Consider the following 19,790-nt stretch of genomic DNA (forward strand, 5'->3'; position numbering starts at 1 on the left):
GACAGCAACAAAAAGGCAAAGAAACAATGGAGACACTGTCCTACAGAAAACAAAAGATAGAATGAAAGGAAAGTCTCATCCTAAATATAAGTGGACTGAAATCAATAAAAAGGCACAGAGTAGCAGATTGGATCAAAAAACAAAACCCAACCATATGCTGCCTCCAAGAGGCACATCTCAGCTACAAGGACAAACATAGACTCAAAGTGAAAGGTTGGAAATTGCCACTACAAACAAATGGTATCCAGAGAAAAGCAGGTGTAGTCATACTGGTATCAGATGAAACAGACTTCAGGATAAAAAATGGTAACAAGAGACAAAGATGGACATTTCATAATGATAAAGGGGACTATACAACAAGAAGACATAACAGTCATCAATATTTATGCCCCCAGTCAGGGAGCACCGAAATATACCAAACAACTACTAACAGAACTAAAGGGAGAAATTGACCAAAACACAATTATAGTAGGGGACCTAAATACTGTACATCATTGACAGCAATGCATAGGTCATCCAAACAAAATAAATAAGGAAATATCAGCCCTAAATGACACATTAGACAAAATGGACATAATTGACATGTATAGAGCACTTCATCCTAGAACATCAGACTATACATTGTTTTCTAGTGTACATGGAACATTCTCAATGGTAGACCAAATATTGGGACATAAAACTAGCCTCAGCAAATGTAAGAAGATTGAAGTCACACCAAGCATATTCTCTGATCACAAGGCTTTGAAATTGGATATCAACTGCAAAAAGAAAGGAAAAACCAGAAATAATGTGGAGATTAAACAACATGCTTTTAAAAAACGACTGGGTCAAAGAAGAAATAAGAGGAGAGATCAAAAGATACATAGAAAGAAATGAGAATGAAAATGCATCCTATCAAAATTATTGGGATGCAGTAAAAGCAGTAATAAGAGGGAAATTTATATCATTACAGACCTATATCAGGAAAGAAGAAAAATCCCATATAAACAACCTCACATTACTCCTTAAAGAACTAGAAAAAAAGAAGAACAAATGAAACCCAAAGTCAACAGAAGGAAGGAAATAATAAAAATCAGAGCAGAACTAAATGAAATAAATAACAAAAAGACAATAGAAAAAAAGATTAATGCAACAAAGAGCTGGTTCTTTGAAAAGATGAATAAAATTGACAAACCCTTGGCCAGACTCACTAAGACAAAAAGAGAAAAGACCCAGACAAACAAAATCAGAAATGAAAGAGGGGAAGTTACCACAGATGCCATAGAAAAACAAAGGATCATCCAAGAATACTATGAAGGACGGTATGCCACCAAATTCAATAACCTAGAAGAAATGGAAAAGTTCTTAGAAACATATAGCCTTCCTAGGCTGAATCACGAAGAATGGGAAAATCTAAATAGACTGATCACCAGTAAGGAAATTGAATCAGTCATCCAAAACCTTTCCAAAAGCAAAAGTCCAGGACCAGATGCCTTCACTAGTGAGTTCTACCAAACATTCAAAGAGGATCTAACACCTGTCTTCCTCAAACTCTTCCAAAAAATTGAAGAAGCAGCTCACTAACTCATTTTATGAGGCCAACATTACCCTGATACCAAAATCTGGTAAGGATAACACAAAAAAAGAAAATTACAGACCAATATCTCAGATGAATACAGATGCAAAATTCTAAACAAAATTCTAGCAAATCAAATAGAACAATGCATTAAAAAGATTACTCATCACAACCAAGTGGTGTTCATACCAGGGGCACGAGACTGGTTCAACATACACAAATTGATCAATGTGATACATCACATAAAATAAAGGACAAAAATCATGATTATATCAGTAGATGCAGAAAAAGCATTTGCCAAGATACAACATCCATTTATGATTAAAACACTTAATGAACTGGGTATAGAAGGAAAATACCTTAACATAATAAAGGCCATATATGACAAGCCTCAGCTAATATCATAATTAATAGTGAAAAACTGAAGCCCTTCGCTGTACATTCAGGAACAAGACAGGGCTGTCCTCTATCACCACTGTTATTCAACATAGTATTGGAAGTCCTAGCCTGAGCAATCAGGCAAGAGAAAGAAATAAAAGGCATCTGAATTGGGAATAAAGAGGTTAAATTGTTACTTTTTGCAGATGTCATGGTGCTTTATATAGAAAACCCTAGACTCCACAAAAAGCTATTAGGTTGGTGCAAAAGTAATTACGGTTTAAAAGGTTACATTGCAAAAACCAACCTAATATTAGAAACAATAAACGAATACAGTAAAGTTGACAGCTACAAAATCAATGTACAAAAATCCATTGCATTCCTATCTACTAACAATGAAATCTCAGATAAAGAAATTTTTTAAAAAATTCCTTTTGCAATTGCAACAAAAAGAATAAAATACCTAGGAATAAACTTAACCAAGGAGATGAAGGACCTATACACTGAAAACTATAAGTTATTTTAAAAAGAAATTGAAGAAGACACAAAGAAATAGAAAGACATTTCGTGTTCATGGATTGGAAGAGTCAACATAGGGGCGGCCGGATGGCTCAGTGGGTTAGAGCGCGAGCTCTTAACAACAAGGTTGCTGGTTTGATTCCCACATGGGCCAGTGAACTGCACCCTCCACAACTAGATTGAAAACAACGGCTTGAGCTTGGGGCTGAGCCGTGGTGGTTGGCCGGTTGGCTCAGTGGTTGGAGTGTGGTGCTCATAACACCAAGGTCGCTGGTTCGTTTCCCACATGGGCCAGTGAGCTGCACCCTCCACAACTAGATTGAAAACAACAACTTGACATCCTGGAAAAACACACTGTTCCCCTATATTCCCCAATTAAGACAAAAAATAAAAAAATAAAAAACATAGTTAAAATGGCCATATTACCCAAAGCAATATACAGATTTAATGCAATCCCCATCAAAAATCCCAATGGCATTTTTTTTTAAGAAATGGCACAAAACATCATCAGATTTGTATGGAACCACAAAAGACCCTGAATAGTCAAAATAATCCTAAGAAAAAAGAATAATTCTGGAGGTATCACACTCCCCCTGACATCAACTTGTACTACAGAGCAACAATAATCAAAATAGCATGGTATTGGCAGAAAAACAGACACACAGACAAATGGAAGAGAATTGAAGACCCAGAAATAAACTCACATAAATATGGACAGGTAATTTTCGACAAAGGAGCCAAAAACATACAATGGAGAAAAGACAGCCTCTTCAGTAAATGGTGCTGGGAGAATTGGATAGCCACGTGCAAAAGAATGAAACTAGACTGCTATCTGTCACCGTGTACCAAAATTAATTCAAAATGGATCAAAGACCTAAACATAAGACCTGAAACAATAAACTGCATAGAAGAAAACATAGGTACTAAACTTATGGACCTTGGGTTCAAAGAGGATTTTATGAATTTGACCTCAAAGGCAAAGGGAAGTGAAAGTTAAAATAAATGATGGGACTATATCAAACTAAAAAGTTTCTATACAGCAAAAGAAGCCGTTGACAAAATAAAGAGGCAACCAACTGAATGGGAGAAGATATTTGCACACAGTGCCTCCAATAAGGAGCTAATATCCAAAAAATATAAGGAACTCATACAACTTAACAACAAAAAAACAAACAACCCAATTGAAAAATGGGCAGAGGACCTGAAGAGACATTTCTCCAAAGAGGACATACAAATGGCAAATACACATATGAAAAGATGATCAGCATCACTAATCATCAGAGAAATGCAAATGAAAACCACAATGACATATCACCTCACCCCAGTCAGAATGGCCATCATCAACAAGACAAATAGTAACAAGTGTTGGAGAGGCTGTGGAGAAAAAGGAACCTTCATACACTGTTGGTGGGAATGCAGACTGGTGCAGCCGCTATGGAAGGCAGTGTAGAGGTTCCTCAAAAAATTAAGAATAGAATTGCCATATGACCCAGCAATCCCTCTCCTGTGTATCTACCAAAAAAAATCTGAAACATTTATCCATAAAGACACGTGTGCTCCCATGTTCATTGCAGCTTTATTTACGATGGCAAAGACATGGAAACAACCAAAATGTCCTTCGATAGATGAATGGATAAAGAAGTTGTGGTGTATATACACAATGGAATACTATTCAGCGGTAAGAAAAGATGATATAGGACCATTTGGGACAACATGGATGGATCTTGAGATTATAATGCTAAGTGAAATAAGTCAGATAGAAAAAGTCGAGAACGATATGATTTCACTGATATGTGGTATATAAAACTGAGAGCAACAAATGAACAAGACAGACAAATAAAGAAACAAAAACTAATAGACACAGACAATAGTTCAGTGGTTACCAGAGGATAAGGAGGGAGGGGGGCAGTAGAAGAGGTTAAAGGGGGTCAAATATATGGTGATAGAAGGAGAACTGACTCTGGGTAGTGAACACACAATGTGATATATAGATGATGTAATACAGAATTGCCTACTTGAAACCTATGTAATTTTACTATCCATTGTCACCCCAATAAATTTTAATTAAAAAAAGAAAAAAATGATAATATGTACTTCATAAATAAGAGAAATATTTATGTATAAGCCAATATAAAGTATTATTAAAATTTTAGTATAGTTTCCTCACATTTGTTTACATTTAATTCTACGTTTTACTGATAGAAACATATAACTAGATAGTTACTAACATAAAATATTTTGTTCCTCAAAACATAGCTAAATCATGTTTCTTTTAGATTTAATTTAGAAAGAAAAAAGGTTAGAAGTAAATTATATTAATTAAGGAATATAACCATTGATATCAGTTCTTTGCAAGAATTAATCCTTTGATAATAAATGTTTGAGGGCGGGATCAAGTCAAGTTCTGGGAAGTTTCTACTCAAACCTTGAATAGATGCCAGTTAGAAATATGGATGGGAAATTTAGTTTTGTCCAAATTCTTGTGTTGATTCCCTCCCCTCTTTCTTGTTTCTTTGGCAGCTTATTCTGTCCAGTTGGGAAGGAGGCTACAACTTACAGTGTCAGAATCTTGCCAGTGCAGGAGAAGCCGATACCCGGGTGAGTCATGAGAAGCAAGTCAACCACCTGTAACTATTTCTCATTGGAAAGGAGAAAGCTTTCTCTTTCTAGATATGAGGGTGGGGGCTGGGATTAGATAAGAAAGGGATTCCTGTTCTAATAGAAATGGTAACAAAAATGTTTTCCAAATGTCCAACTATGGGAGACTGACTGAATCAACCATCGGATATCCATGTAATGAATCCCTTTCAAAATGGAATGAGGAAGATTTCTGCTGTTACAGAATCATCTCCAGGATATGTGAAAAAAAGCAACCTGTGTAGACAGTTTTAATAGTATCGTACATTTTGTGCAAGAAATGATATAAATACTGTATGTGTGTGTATTTGCTTTTGGTTTTAAAAAGATACAATGGCAGAGTAAATCAAAAGTTAACTAAGTGATTTCCTTTTCGGGCAGGGAACAAGGCAGAGGGGACACTGATGGAAGCTAAACTCTCTGAATGTGCCTTGTCTTACAATGGATTTGGGAACCATTAAGTCTTTTACATAATTATAAAAGAAAATTAAATCTAAAAAGAAAGCAGGGCAGCCTCCCCAAAAAAACTTGAAAATAAACCAAAATAAATGAATATACCTATATATTAAGTTGGTGACATAACCACACAAAGAATTATTTCAAGTAACATTAAAACAGTGTTCTGACTGGACATCCGTAGTGAGGTATATCTTAACAGTATTCAGTAATTTTTTTGGTTGCTATTAATAAAAATGTTGGTATTGCTTTTATTGAGACAACAGGTACACTGTAGGATAAAGTATATAATGTTAATATCATGACTAATATTTGAACATACAAGAAAGGAGTTATCAATAAAAAAGTTAAATGAAACCCAGTAATCATAGATTCAAATTGGAAATATCAGAACTTTATTCTTTCTAAAACAAACGTGTTATTTTTAGCTCTCTCTATAAAAAAGGCTTAGTCTGCGACAACCCAGTACAGTGAGCAATGAATCCCCAAGATTGTGTTCTCTAAATACCATAATTTTCCACCTAGGAGATTAGGATTCTTAGAGAATTGGCTGATTCCTGGTTTGGGTAGGAAATGTAGATAATAAGAATCTAGGACTTCTTGTGACAGAAAACAAGGGAACTATCCAAGACTGCTAGGATCATGAGAAAAAGTTGTAAGAGCCACCTTGAAGGGGCTCCCACTGCTAAATATGGAACAATTTGATTGTCAAAAAGAGTAGTGACTGGAGTGGATAGAAATGTATTAAGTTTATTTTTAAAAGCACAAATTTAAAATGATCCTAAAAGAAAACTCATGGCTACCCTTTGAAAGTTGCTAGAACACCAACTCATTCTAGGAAAAAAAAAAAAAAATTAAAATTAAAGAAGCAAACTTTTTTTTTTTTTGCCTTTCATATGTGAATCTCCAAATGGACAAAGAGGAACAGTTCTTCTCTCAAGAAAAAAATTACGTAAATAAGAATAAAAATCACCATTTTGCAACTCCTAGTGAAATAAAGGATCTAGATAGCAGTGATCTGTAAATGCTAAAACTACTGGGTAAATGTTGAGTGGAAATTTCATAATGATTGGATTAGACTGACAACACCTGAACTGGGTATTCATGAATATCAGCAATTCTGTCCCTGTTGATGTGATGTGATAGGAAGTACACAGAACCACCTATGAAGTATTTTTAAACCTAAATCTAATCAAGCCTCTAAATCTAATTGCTAGTTACAGGAAATGCGGGGGATAGAAAAGTTAAATAACATTACCATGTTTCCCCCAAAATAAGACCTAGCCGGACCATCAGCTCCAATGCGTCTTTTGGAGCAAAAATTAATATAACACCGGGAATATAATATATGTAATATATAATATAATATATAATATAATGTAATATAATATAATACTGGGTCTTATAAGACCGGGTCTTATATTAATTTTTGCTCCAAAAGACACATTAGAGCTGATGGTCCGGTTAGGTCTTATTTTCGGGGAAACATGGTAGGAAGATAGTCATCCAAATCCATAATAGTGGAATTCTATACAACTGATCTAGCTTTTTGAAGAAATAAAAGACATGAAAGAAAAGGGGAGCAAGGAGAGGGGCTGCTGTTGATTAGAAAAGACTTAAGAACCATTATCACAAATGCAAGCTGGACCTTGTTTGTATCCTGATTTAAACAAATCATTTATAAAGAGACATTTCTGAGACATTTGAACATGGACTAGGCTATTAGAAAGTATTGAGGAATTGCTAATTTTACTAGATAATGTCATGGTTGTTATGTTAAAACAAACAAAAAAAAGTCTCCCTATTTATTAGAAGTTTTTATAGATAAAATAATACAATACTTTGGATTTTTTTATATGCTACACTCCCCCTAAAAAAGTGGTGGGAAATAGAATTGATTCAACAAGTTGGAATCATATTGAAAATTTTGAAGTTCAGCAATAGATACCAGAGGGTTCATTATACTTATTCACCCTGCATTTGTGGAATGTTTGAAATTTCCCATACTAAAAAACATGGGTTATTAATAAAGAAGATGATTGAAACTTTTCATTAAAATATTTAAGATGTATGTTTTTAAAACATCTTGAAAGTAAACATACAAAAAAGTAGGACATATAGATTTCTCTATATCCATTGTATTTCTAATATATTATCATAGACCAGTGCACTTTGGGATACCGTACAATTCTCTAAAGGTCATTGTATGTATGTATGTATTTATGGTTTAATAGTTTTTTGGTTTAATATTTTTGAAGGTTTATTCCCTTAAATGTTAAGATGGATGCCACTATACCTTATCTTCTTGAGAAGTAGACAGTAGAGCATATATTCTGGTTTTTAAAGTTCCTATTACATAGTGTCTTCTCTTATGTTTATATGTTAGTGCTAAGGACTTAGGAGGGAATGGAAGTGGTTATCATGACCTACTGTCAATGAGGAAGCAGAGCGTCTTGATTTTTAATCTTCTAAGGAAGAGACACGAAAGAAGTAGTCACAGGCTGTTCATGGGTAGTATAATTTTAAGAGACAAAACACGTCCATTGGAGAAATAGAGAAAAATAAAAATCTAGTGTAACAAACCGTAGTGCTTTATTGAGTGCTGGGCACTGAGCAAGGGTGAGGCAGTCTCTGCCTTCAAGTGACTTACAATCTGTTGGAAAAGATATTTTCATAACACCAACTACATTATGGGTATTAAAATAGAGGCATAAAGCAATTTGGGAATGAATATAAGTGAAGAAGTGGTTGATTCAGAAAGGAGAGGGTTGGGTAGAGTTCCAGAGAAAGGGTGGTCTTTAAGGGGAGTGTTCATAAGGGATGACTAGGAACGTGCCAGATGGGAGGTAAGGAAAGGAGTGCTGGACGCAGGGAGGAGAGTGTGCAGAGGCAGAGCGCACAGCGGCAGCAGGGCTCAGGGACAGTGAGCAGACACCACTTGAGAAGCACGTGGGTGCCGGGTGCTGTGCTGGGAGGAGGGTGGGAACGGCGCCAGCACAAGTCCAAGGACCATCCTGCATGAAGCACGGAACCGTGGACTCGGTTCTGTAGGTGCAGAGGAGCCACTTGATCAGATATGTACCTTGGAAAGATAACACTAGAGTAGAGTGGGCTGCTGGGAATAAGGAAAAACGAGTTTTGTCGGTAGTCTGAGACAGACGCCACCAGCGAAGCACAGGACAGGCAGGATGCTGAGAGGGAGGGCAGCACGAGGGCGTTCTCCGTGCTCACCTCTTCTTTTTCCCGATTCTTACAGGTAGCCAAGGTGTTGTGGTGGTACTACTTCTCCAAATTAATAGAATTCCTGGACACAATTTTCTTTGTTTTGCGGAAAAAAACTGGTCAGATTACTTTCCTTCATGTATACCATCATGCCTCTATGTTTAACATCTGGTGGTGTGTTTTGAACTGGATACCTTGTGGGCAAAGTAAGTTATTTTGTTAATTTGTCAGTTCTGTGTAATGAATCTTGCAAGTCCCCTCAGGGGTCTCCTGTATTGAGCAGATCAGAGCGGGAAGGGAGGCCACGCATAGCGCATAGCGCACAGCCTGCTCTGTCACACCGGGAAGCACGGGTTGGCCAGGGGCCATTTAGCTTATGGTCTTTGATACTGGCAGAATCAGAGTATTACTTTAAAATTTAAAAATATTTTCTTGTCCATTCGCCGCATTTCCTGTGGCCAGAAGCAGTATCCCCACAGGAGCAGTGCTACTCCAACGCCTGGGGCTGGAGAAATACAGCACCTTCCACAATCACTACTTGGCTGTGATGCAGATGGTGTCCTTTCAACTTTTAGGGCTTCTTTTTCCATTCTGAAAAATTAAAGTCACATTAAAGTCACCAGAAGAGTGGCTTTTCTTTTTTTTTTTTTTACTAAGAACTACAATAAGGAATATATTTTTATACATCACAACCCAGTGCACCCCTCATATGTATATATTTTGTATGAAACGAAAATTTCATGAGACAGTATTTAGCCTGGCTCTGTATGAGGCACTGTTAGTTTTCATTCTCTTTCACTTTTTCAAAAAGCTGATGACAACTCTCACTGCACTGATTTACTAACGGGTCCATTACAACCTGCAGTTTGAGAAACACTGAGCTACAGAGAACAGTACTTTCTATTCGATACTGTCTTGTACCCAAGAATCTAAAAATACTTTTGAAAAATCAGAACAGCTGTGAAATCTTAAGTCAAAATGATTTTGTCCTAGGATTTAGGATCTTGTAGAAATGACATTTTTTGAAACACCAAGGATATTTGGAATTATCAGTGATGGTGAAATGCAAATTTAAACTACAGTGTGGAGAAGGAAATATCAAGAAATGCAGTGGGCAAAAAGAGACGCCTTTCACATCTCTCCTAGCCTGACAGAATCTAGTCTCTTTAGTTTTGTTATTAAGACAATAATAGACTTACACTGTTATCAATATATAGATTATAATCAACACCAAAGGACGGTTATCAAGGTTAAGTATTTTTGTGATTTTCAAGTTTCATTACAAATTACTAAGGATCTAGAAGTCACTCTCAATCACTATGTAAGGAAATTTCCTATGAATAAAATACTATGTGTGACAATTTCTATTCAGTCTAGATTATAAGCAGCAACCACTCATTTTTCATTAATCGATGGAAATGAAAACTCAGGTAGGTAAAAAAAAAATCACTAATATTGTGCTCCCTGGTACTCTGAACCGTATTTGTGTTTTTATATAAATTCAAGTGCCCGAACCAGTTATTTCAGCCAGTGTTTGTTAAGGACTCACTAGATGCATGGCGTTATTCCTTTGTTTCCTATTCATTGGTTTTCATTTATCTATCCAGATCTCTAATCTAGGATTGGAAAACCAGGCTAGAGAATTTAAATTGATTAATTAGCCAGCAAATGTTTAATTTAGTTTATATAGTATTATGTTATCCCTATCCTACCACAGCCTTAAGAGGTAATTATTATTATACCCATTTTCCAGGTGAGAAAATCAAAATTTCCGAAGTCAAAGTAACGTATCCGGGGTCCATAGCTAATAGGGCTCCTCTAGCTGCAGTCTCTTCAAGGACTGATTACTCCTAGGCCAGCCATCTGCATCCCAAGCTAACAGGCAACAGTACCCAACACAAAGTGAATGCTGACGGGCACTTGCCATGTTTAGTGATTTAATCCTCAACAGGGAGTTCCCTGTTTCCAACAAATAATCTGTCTCTGACATCTTACCTCTTGCAGCTCTGTCTTTCCAACCCTTAGTTGACCCAACATAGAATTTCATCTTTTTTCCCTGGGGTCCTGAAACACCACTCACCCACGCTGAGTTATGGGGAGATTTCATGAAGACGGGTGGGAGGAATGCCCCAGCACAGCTCAGCACAGCAAATACCCTACAACTAGGTTTCAGATGTCCCTTGTCCTCAGTCCATGAGATGGCCAGCTACTGGGAAGGTCTCTCTGGCCAGTCTCCTCAGTCCCAGCCCTTTCTCATCCTGCCAGCCCTTCTCTCCTCCCAGCCCCCCATATTCTCTCACCCTCCCCAGCATCCTGGCTCCTAGGTTTCTTGTAGATAGATTTTATTTACATAATTATGAAGAGCAGCTTATTTTCCTTGACTCTTGAGCACGCTCCTCAGTTATGCACTGAAGGCTCTCTTTCTATAATCAAAATGGCTCACCAAAGGTTTAGCTAAAGCAAAGACACCTCTCAAAGAAATTCTGCCATCGGCTTTAAGCTAACATTTCTTTTTCTCCCCAATTAGCTGATAGTAATGAGTTAAAGGAACAGTAAAAGCTTTGCACATCAGGAGTTACCTGTGTGCTTGGCACTGACTGAAACACTGTCCCAGGTTAGTGCTTCTGTCTAGGCAACATTTGCTGAATCCTGGAGCGATGGCCCAGTAACTGGGGTGAGTGCATCCGTGTGATTGTTAGTGCCATATTTGTTATCGTCCTCATGACACACAGGAAGGACCTCACTGGACAAAGAATGAACAGTCTTACTTTCTAGAAGAGCATTAATTTTTACATGGTACTTTCACAGGTTTCTTTGGACCCACTCTGAACAGTTTTATCCACATTCTTATGTACTCCTACTATGGACTGTCTGTGTTTCCATCAATGCACAAGTACCTTTGGTGGAAGAAATATCTCACACAGGCTCAACTGGTATGTTCTCCCTCCTTTCAGCTCTTCTCCCTGGGAAGCTCATAAATGTTCTCGTGGGCGGGGAAAGCAGTCTCAGCCCTCTCAGAGGCCAGAGGCTTTTCCATGTGTGATGAGGATGCCTATTTTTACCCCTAAATGAAACCTCATGTGTTAAAATGTCCTCTGTGCAGTTAGCTTATTCCTTGTTTTGAAATGTAGACGAATACTTTTAAAATTAATGTTGATGTTAAATCATTTTTATCTAAGTCATTTCAACTACTTTTCCATGAGAAAATTAACGAGCAATTATAACTACTTACTCATATAATTTTAAATAAAATTTCTGGATGGGATAGTGCGCTGCTTTGGTGTTTTCTTATTTGTTTTATTCCTGCAAAATTTAGGGAGTAGGAGTAGTTGGTTTCTAAAGCATAAAACTTGGCAGTGGCTTTGTGTGCCCGGCCGCGTCCCGCTCAGTGACACCCTTCCCGCCGCCCCCCCAGGTGCAGTTCGTCCTCACCATCACGCATACCATGAGCGCCGTTGTGAAACCGTGTGGCTTCCCCTTTGGGTGCCTCATCTTCCAGTCTTCTTACATGCTTACACTCGTCATCCTCTTCTTAAATTTTTATTTCCAGGTAAGTTAAATGTCAGTCGTCAGCAGTAAAGCCTAGTAGACTGCACTTTTGCATTATATATGTGTTTAATTTTACCGATTAAATATTACATAGCACAGGCTTGTTGGTAAATTCCAGTGATAGAGGTGCACAAAGTAAAAAGTGGAACTTGCATTTCCAACTCCTCTCCCGAAGGAGGTCCTCCTCCTCAGAGGATAACCACTGGTAACAGTCTGGTGGCCATTCTGTTCAACATTTCTCAATGCCTGCATATTAAGTTTTATCGGAAATATTATGCACTGGTATCATATATTTGTACCATGCTACCAAGGTCTGAATTCCGAAAGTTAAACACTGTATAGTAAGCAGACCCAGGAAATTTATATGAATGGAGAAAAACATGGGCTAAATGAATTTAAGATTAAAAAATTATTTCCACATCAGCTACTGTGATGTTGTAGACTCACTGATAATGTGGAAAAAAAAAATTATTTTAAGGCAAAGCAGCGTGGAAAGTTCCCATTGACTTTTTCTTAAGTGTTTTTGTTGTTGTTGTTGTTGTTTTGGGGGGGGGATATTGGGGAACAGTGTGTTTCTCCAGGATGTCAAGTCCTTGTTTTTAAATCTAGTTGTGGGGGGGCACAGCTCAGCTCCAAGACAAATCATTGTTTTCAATCTAGTTATGGAGGGTGCAGCTCATGGGCCCATATGGGCCTCGAACTGGCGACCTTGGTGTTATAAGCAACGTGCTCCAACCAGAGCCAACTGGCTGCCCACTGGTGGCCCAGCTCCAAGCTCAGGCCATTGCTCTTCACTCGTCCATGTGTCCTCGGTGTTGTGAGCACCGCACTCCAACCACTGAGACACCCAGCCTCCCATCATTTTCTTTTTAATTAACAATTTATATGGGAGAGAGTTTCAAAATACAATTTCAGAGCAACTGTTACACAAGAACTGATGAAAGCTGTAACAGCACAGGCCTCGGGTAGATGTAGACTTGAAATTGCTCTCCTTTGTGGGCTGGAGACATAGAAAGCTTCATGAAAAAAATGGGAACGTACATTTCTATTCAAAACAATACTTTTGAAATTGTATTCAACTGCATTTTCTTCTTCAGACAAACAACAAGTGCCTTCTGATTTTTTAGTTTGCATTTGCTGAAAGTCAACCCATAGTGGTTTTATACAGAGTACAACTGTGGGAACTGAACTTTTGACAGCTTTTCAGCTCTTGTGTTTCTGAAATTGGACTGGCTAGGCTTTGTCTTTTATAAGAGATAAACATTTCCTTTGAGAATTTCTAAAGAAATAACCATTGATAGAACCAAACAAAGCCACAAAAAGGAATAAAAGCTGAATGTTAAAAGAAAGCTAAGGGAGTCATTTACTGTTGGCACTTGAAGAGAAGCAGATAGCCCAGCAGGGGTCGGCACGTGGCACTCACAGCTTTAACCCTACATGTTGGGTCAACTGAATCTAGTCCTTTAAAGGTGAATATATTCTGTTAGTCTTAACCCTTAACACCACTGCTTTAAAAAAAATTTTTTTAAAAAGGTAAAAATGAGATGAGATCAGGTATTTTGTCAGAATAGCAAAGATATGCCAAAACTCATATCAAGCCCAAGTCCCAGGTACTAGTACTTTTAAAATAACAGCACTGTTTTTACTGGAATTGTTTTAAAAATTATCCTTAAATAAGTCATGGGGATGTAATGTATAGCATGGTAATGAGAGGTATCTATAGTTATTAATACTGTACTGCACATTTGAAAGATGCTAAGAGAGTAGATCTTAAAAGTTTTCATCACAAGAAAAATGTCTAATGTGGTGATGGATGTTAACTTACTGTGGTGATCATTTCGCAGTATGTGCAAACATCAAATCATTATGTTGTATGCATGAAACTAAAGTATGTCAATTATACCTCAATTGAAAAAAAGCTCAAAAAAATCCTTTCTAAGTAAGCAACTAATGCAGAATAAATTGAATGCTATTCCATAATATATAACATATAAATACTATCCTATTATAGATAAGGTGAAAGAAACAATCTTTCATTGAAATTCATTCACATGTCCTGTTTTTACCCTATTTATTTTTTTAACCAGAAGCTTAAAAGTTGTCATATTAAAAACAAGAATTTTTATTAGAAAGTTCAGTACCCAAGAAAATCATGCACTGTTTTATACTATATGCCATGTTAAAGACAAGGTCTTATTAAAGAATCCTTTTTTCTTTCTTTTTCTCTTCAAACTATACACATCCAACAGACATATCGAAAAAAGCCAATGAAGAAAGAGATGGAAGAGTCACCAGCAGGGAAACAAGTTAAGAATGGTTTTTCCAAAGCCTACATCACTGCAACTAACGGAGTAGTAATAAGCAAGAAAGCACAGTAAACATCGAGTTTACATATGTTTTAGCATAAACTAATTTCTTTTGAGTTTATAAATCATTTGTACCCAGAATGTATTAATATCTTGCTGTTAGGTTGTTAACTGAATGCTTCTGTTAGCATTGAGGTGAGGCTGAACTCTGTAGACCTCAGAACTGGTACAATTTCTCTCTCCATCCCCCCTCCTCTTCCCTCCCCCCAAACTTAACCACTCACCAAAAACTGTCTTTACAATGCCTTATATACATCAAAGCCAGGAAACATGAAGCATTGTTTTTCACAGCAAGTCTTCAAATTAAAAGTTAAGAGTTTTGTTAACATTAAAATGTTTAAAACAATGTTAATTATCTTCTAAATACAGGGTATGTTCTAATCTATATTAAGCAATAATTGTCAGTGTATAAAGTAATTAGTCCCTTTGTTCCTTTACCGTGTTTCCCTGAAAATAAGACCTAGCATGATTTTTAAGGATGACATCCCCTGAACATAAGCCCTAATGCATCTTTCAGAGCAAAAATTAATATAAGACCCAGTCTTATTTGGGGGGAAACATGGTAGGAATCAACCCCAGAAAATATTAGAATGGCATCATAAATGGTAAATGTAGCAAAACTTTTCTGTCTCTTAGAGTCTGTCAAATTCCAATAGCCACTCCTAATTCTCAACTTAGTGATATGGTAATGAAATTTGTATTGTTTTATTTTGAAGATTAGTTTTTCTAAGAAAAAAAAATCTTCTGCCAAACCCTCATAGCTCAGGGGTCTTGAATAGGAGTTGTTCCTCAGTTTTAATTTGGTTTCTTTAATTATTCACATCTACCTCTTGTGTTCAGTTGCCCCAGTTAAGATAATAGACAGACACAATACTCAGTATTAAAAAGCAAAATCTCAACCTGGCTGCTCATTTCTTTCTGAACAAGGACTCACGCCCCCTCTGCCATTTTCCTTAGAATAATACGCCACTGGGATACTTACAAATCAGAATTAACAGAGCAATCGGGGCAGATAGACATTGAATTTGTCAACTAGTTCTTGTGAGCCTGTGTGTGAATATTGTTCCCAAATCCCTGCTATCACTCTTTGCGGGTTAAGTTTTTGAAAATTGGAAGGAAAAATTAGAGGACTGTGGAAAGATTTCAACGCTGAGCTGTGAGCTGGTCATGAGGTGCACTAAAAAGTGCCGATTGCGCAAACTCAGCTCATCCTTTCGCTGCTCTGGTAACACAACCTGTATCTACTGAGAATCAAGCACAAAAGCAGAGGAAGGCATTAATGAGTATTTCCTTTCTCCCTAAGGGTGGGACTGTTACTTACTATTATACTGTACCAAAAATGGAAACAGAAAAGCTTCTGAAGATTTGATGACTTGTACCCTCTAAAAGCATTTATACCCTACCCCTTCTTTTTTAAATAAGTTTTTAGGTCATAATGTTGATACCGAATGCTTAAGTGCCAGAAAGGCATTGTCACCACCGCCCCAGCATGTCCCAGTATGCCTGGGAGTGCCTTTTCTGCCCCCTGAGGTCTAGTTTTCAAATTATTTTTTCTATTTAAAGAAAAACCACCACACTGACTTTTGTACTGACATGTACGCTGACAATGTCCTGACTTTTCTAACTTCTCTTTCATGTAAACTACCCACTCAGGACTCTGGCCCACTTTTTGAACGGTGACTGATCCTAAACTAGTCTTCATGATGAAAGTGTTGTGCCCTGTAACTTCCCTTCTGCAGGAGTTGATCCAGTTCTGTTGGACAGACATCTCTGTCTGATGCCCACTTATTCTTGGATTTATTTTTCTAGATAGTTTTCTAAAACTGACTTGTGCCAGGGTGCTTAATCCCCACTTTCGTCACATTATAACTGTATAACTGTATTGCTGTAAGTATTGTTCTCCCCTAGAAACTCATCATAAAACAAGGGCTAGCTTCAAGCACGACCGTTACTGCTCCCCTGTGACAAACACACCTTGGAGTGAGGAGAAAGCCCTTGGAGCAACTAGACTGTAGTTCAGTTTTAAGTCCCAAACATGGGCTAAAATCCAGGTAAAAATGAGACTCAGAAGACACATCACTAGTCATTCATTGTATTCAGCTTATTCGTAACTGTCAGTGAGTCCCTGAGTCTCACCAGTCGGCACCATACCCTCCATCCTGGGCGCTTTCATGGGCTTGCTGTCACAGAGCAAGGCGGGAAGCCGTCGTTCAGCAGAATGCCAAGGCCGAGGAGTTCTACTTACAGAGCAGCTTGAAACCTCCCACATCAAAGGCGAAAACTTGGGTAGTTTACACTTTCAAGCTCAATTTAAAGGTTTGAGGATGATTTCCAGTTGGTCTTTAATTCTAGAGAAGCTTAATAAAACACTAATCGCCTTAAACCATTCAAGGGCTGGTAAAAAGACACAGAGCTAAGAAATCTTAGCCACAAAAAATGAATCAGGTAAATATTTTAACCTGTCATTAAGTGTTACAACTTTGAAAAACAAACTGTCTACTTATGTGATTTTCCTAAAACAAAACTGTAAAATAAAAAAAAATTATATAATCTATAACGAAAAATGGAAAAAGTTTTTCCCAAAAGTCTTCTTATTCATAAGAATGAAAACATTTAAATGAAACCATAAGACTATCTGTTAATAATTCCCCCAGTTTTTTAAACTAACAAAATAGAATTTTTACTTAATGGAATTAAACAGAGAGAAATTTTCAACCCTTCAAAATTATATATTGAACTATTTAGGCATTTGGGGGGTGAAATGCTCCCCACCACCATCAAGAAGGTATTTATTTTTATTTTTAAGCAAAGTGACATATACTGTGATGGGTAGAACAGCACTTTGTGTGTAGAGACCATTCTGGTTCTTTCTAATAGTTCCCTATCATTTTATGATGTTTCTGGGGGCTTCCTTATTTGGAAAATAAGGATATCACTTTTTTGGTTTTCCTTTGAAAGTACTTGTACCTTAAGAACATAGTATCATGATTGGGGTGGCCAGGGAGGCAGGAGAAGCCATTTTTCTTTGTAGATAGATAAAAAGCATTCTGTATGATTGTTGTATAATAAACTGATTTTTACACTAAAGTAAAGCATATTGTGATTTTTCTTATCTGGTTCAAAGAAATTAAAATGTGTGTCTCCATGAGATTCCAAATGACCTATTGTTACTCAGGATTTTTTTTTTTTACAATAAAGTAATATTTTAGCAATTAATTTCAGACGTTTAATTCTTTCTTATTTCAGAAAGCAATGAGGTTTTATGTAACATTATTACCTTTACGGAGTATTCATATAGCAAGTTAAACTATTTCAGAAAATGATCATTCACAAGAAAAATTGAAGACCAATTAGATAGCAGAGGATATAAAAGTTGTAACAAACAAACGATGCCTACGTATTCGTTGAGGAGACTGTATTAGGCACAAACGCAGTGTGAGGTCCTGAGGCCCGGACTCTCCCTCTGCAGAGACCTGGACAGGCAGGAGGCTATTGCAGCTCAGGTGTGGGTGTGTGAGCTGAGACTTGACCTGGTGAAGCCTGAGAGACTTTCAAGATTGTGCGGCTGGACCACAGATTAGTGTTGTGTCAATGTAGAGAGTAGAGTTTTGAATGTGATGTTAAGGAGAGTAAGACACAGAAAGCTATGAAAGATGAGCTCGAAGTCTGCCTATGAAGTTGCTTAAATTCCTGGATAGTAATGGAGATGGGGCAGGATATGTTAAGGAAGGGAAAAGGGAATAGGAGAGGAAGAAAATGGAGTAGGAGGTAGCACTGAAGAAGAGAAACTATTTTATCTGCGTGGGGGATAGAATTTGAGGAGAAGAGTAGACATTTTAAAGAGCTTCCTTTTAACCTTCAGGACTTGCATTATTTTGAAGTCAGTGGACCGAAGTCATTAAAACTTTGTGCTTAAAAATAAAAGATAAATCCTATGTCTCTATGGCAAGGCCTTGGAACTATTGTTGCAAATCAAAAGCTGTTTATACATGATAAATGTTCACCCAAATAAGTGACTTAGTATCTGTATAAAGTTCAGTGTGTGTTTTTATTACAGCAGACTTTCTTCAAAATCAAATTACATTCATGTATTTAAGGAAGATTTCCACTCCAGGGCACGCAAAGAAATGATCACTCTTGCAAGACTAACTACAGTCACCTAAATATCCCTTGACCTTCAGTAAAACATGACTTTCAGTCATGGGGGGGAAAAAGGAGTAAAAGCTATTGATTTGTAGGTCATTTTTCTGTCTCAAGAAACTGTACTGAGAGAACACTGGAATGACACCAAAAGGACAAGTAAATCTGGAATGCACACCCTCCTTGAGCAATTTGTAAATGCAGCCATTATGACTCAGGAGCAACCCACCGGGAGCCCATTAGGACAGCGGCTGAGGCCACATCACATTTGGCACCCAGGCCAGGCCCAGCTATGCTCGGTGCCCCCCAACCCCCCAGCTCTTGGCGCATGTGTTTGTGCACCACAGTCTGTAGCCTTGAGATGGGGCCTCTTGTATTTGCCACTGTTACTGCTCAGCCTTTGCCCTGAGCCCAAGAACCGAGCTGACCCCCTAAAGGCATGTGACTCTGTGACTCCTGAGCACTGAACACCAAAAGGAAAACCACTTTTCCCAGGTTGATGTCATATATATATTAAGAGGGAGATGAACTTAACATTCTTGTTGGCTGTGACCTTAGTAACAAAATTAGAAGCTGCAAATTTCTCTGAAGGACTTAAGCACTCTACCTAATGTACTTTGTGTAGAACTAGCTTTTTTTTTTTTTAAGCTAGTTTAGTCCTGTGGGCTTTGATAAACTATGGAAATAGTAAAGTTTAATTGAAAAATTCATCAAATCTACCTTGCCCAAGGCTGTGTATTACACTAGAGAACAAAAGTGACCCAGATGAAATATCTGCCCTAGAGTTCATAGTCTAGTAAAATAGATGGAGAAACATTTAGTTATAAAATAAAAATATTGAAATCAGCTTACCAAGAAAACTCCTGAAGGAGGCAGTGGCTGAGCTTAGTTTTAATGGGTGAGAAATTCTCCAAACAGACGAGGCAGGAACTTTGCTCAAGGACATTCCACAGGCCCATGTCCCAGAG

At 37.4% G+C, this 19,790-nt stretch overlaps 1 protein-coding gene across 1 annotated transcript in view; it reads left to right on the forward strand.

The window, feature by feature from the left end:
- ELOVL2 (ELOVL fatty acid elongase 2) overlaps positions 1–15,581 on the forward strand; it is an 84,715-nt gene extending 69,134 nt beyond the window's left edge. The window contains exons 4-8 of the mRNA XM_019752346.3: positions 4,973–5,050; positions 8,802–8,973; positions 11,576–11,700; positions 12,183–12,317; positions 14,566–15,581. Of these exons, the coding sequence (XP_019607905.1) occupies positions 4,973–5,050; positions 8,802–8,973; positions 11,576–11,700; positions 12,183–12,317; positions 14,566–14,694 (639 nt within the window). The 3' untranslated portion in view covers positions 14,695–15,581. The remainder of the gene's footprint in view (positions 1–4,972; positions 5,051–8,801; positions 8,974–11,575; positions 11,701–12,182; positions 12,318–14,565) is intronic.
- Positions 15,582–19,790: the final 4,209 nt, after the last annotated feature.

Source organism: Rhinolophus sinicus, chromosome 14, assembly GCF_057876585.1.
Source record: "Rhinolophus sinicus isolate RSI-liver-muscle chromosome 14, RSI-T2T, whole genome shotgun sequence".
Taxonomy (NCBI): Eukaryota; Metazoa; Chordata; class Mammalia; order Chiroptera; family Rhinolophidae; genus Rhinolophus; species Rhinolophus sinicus.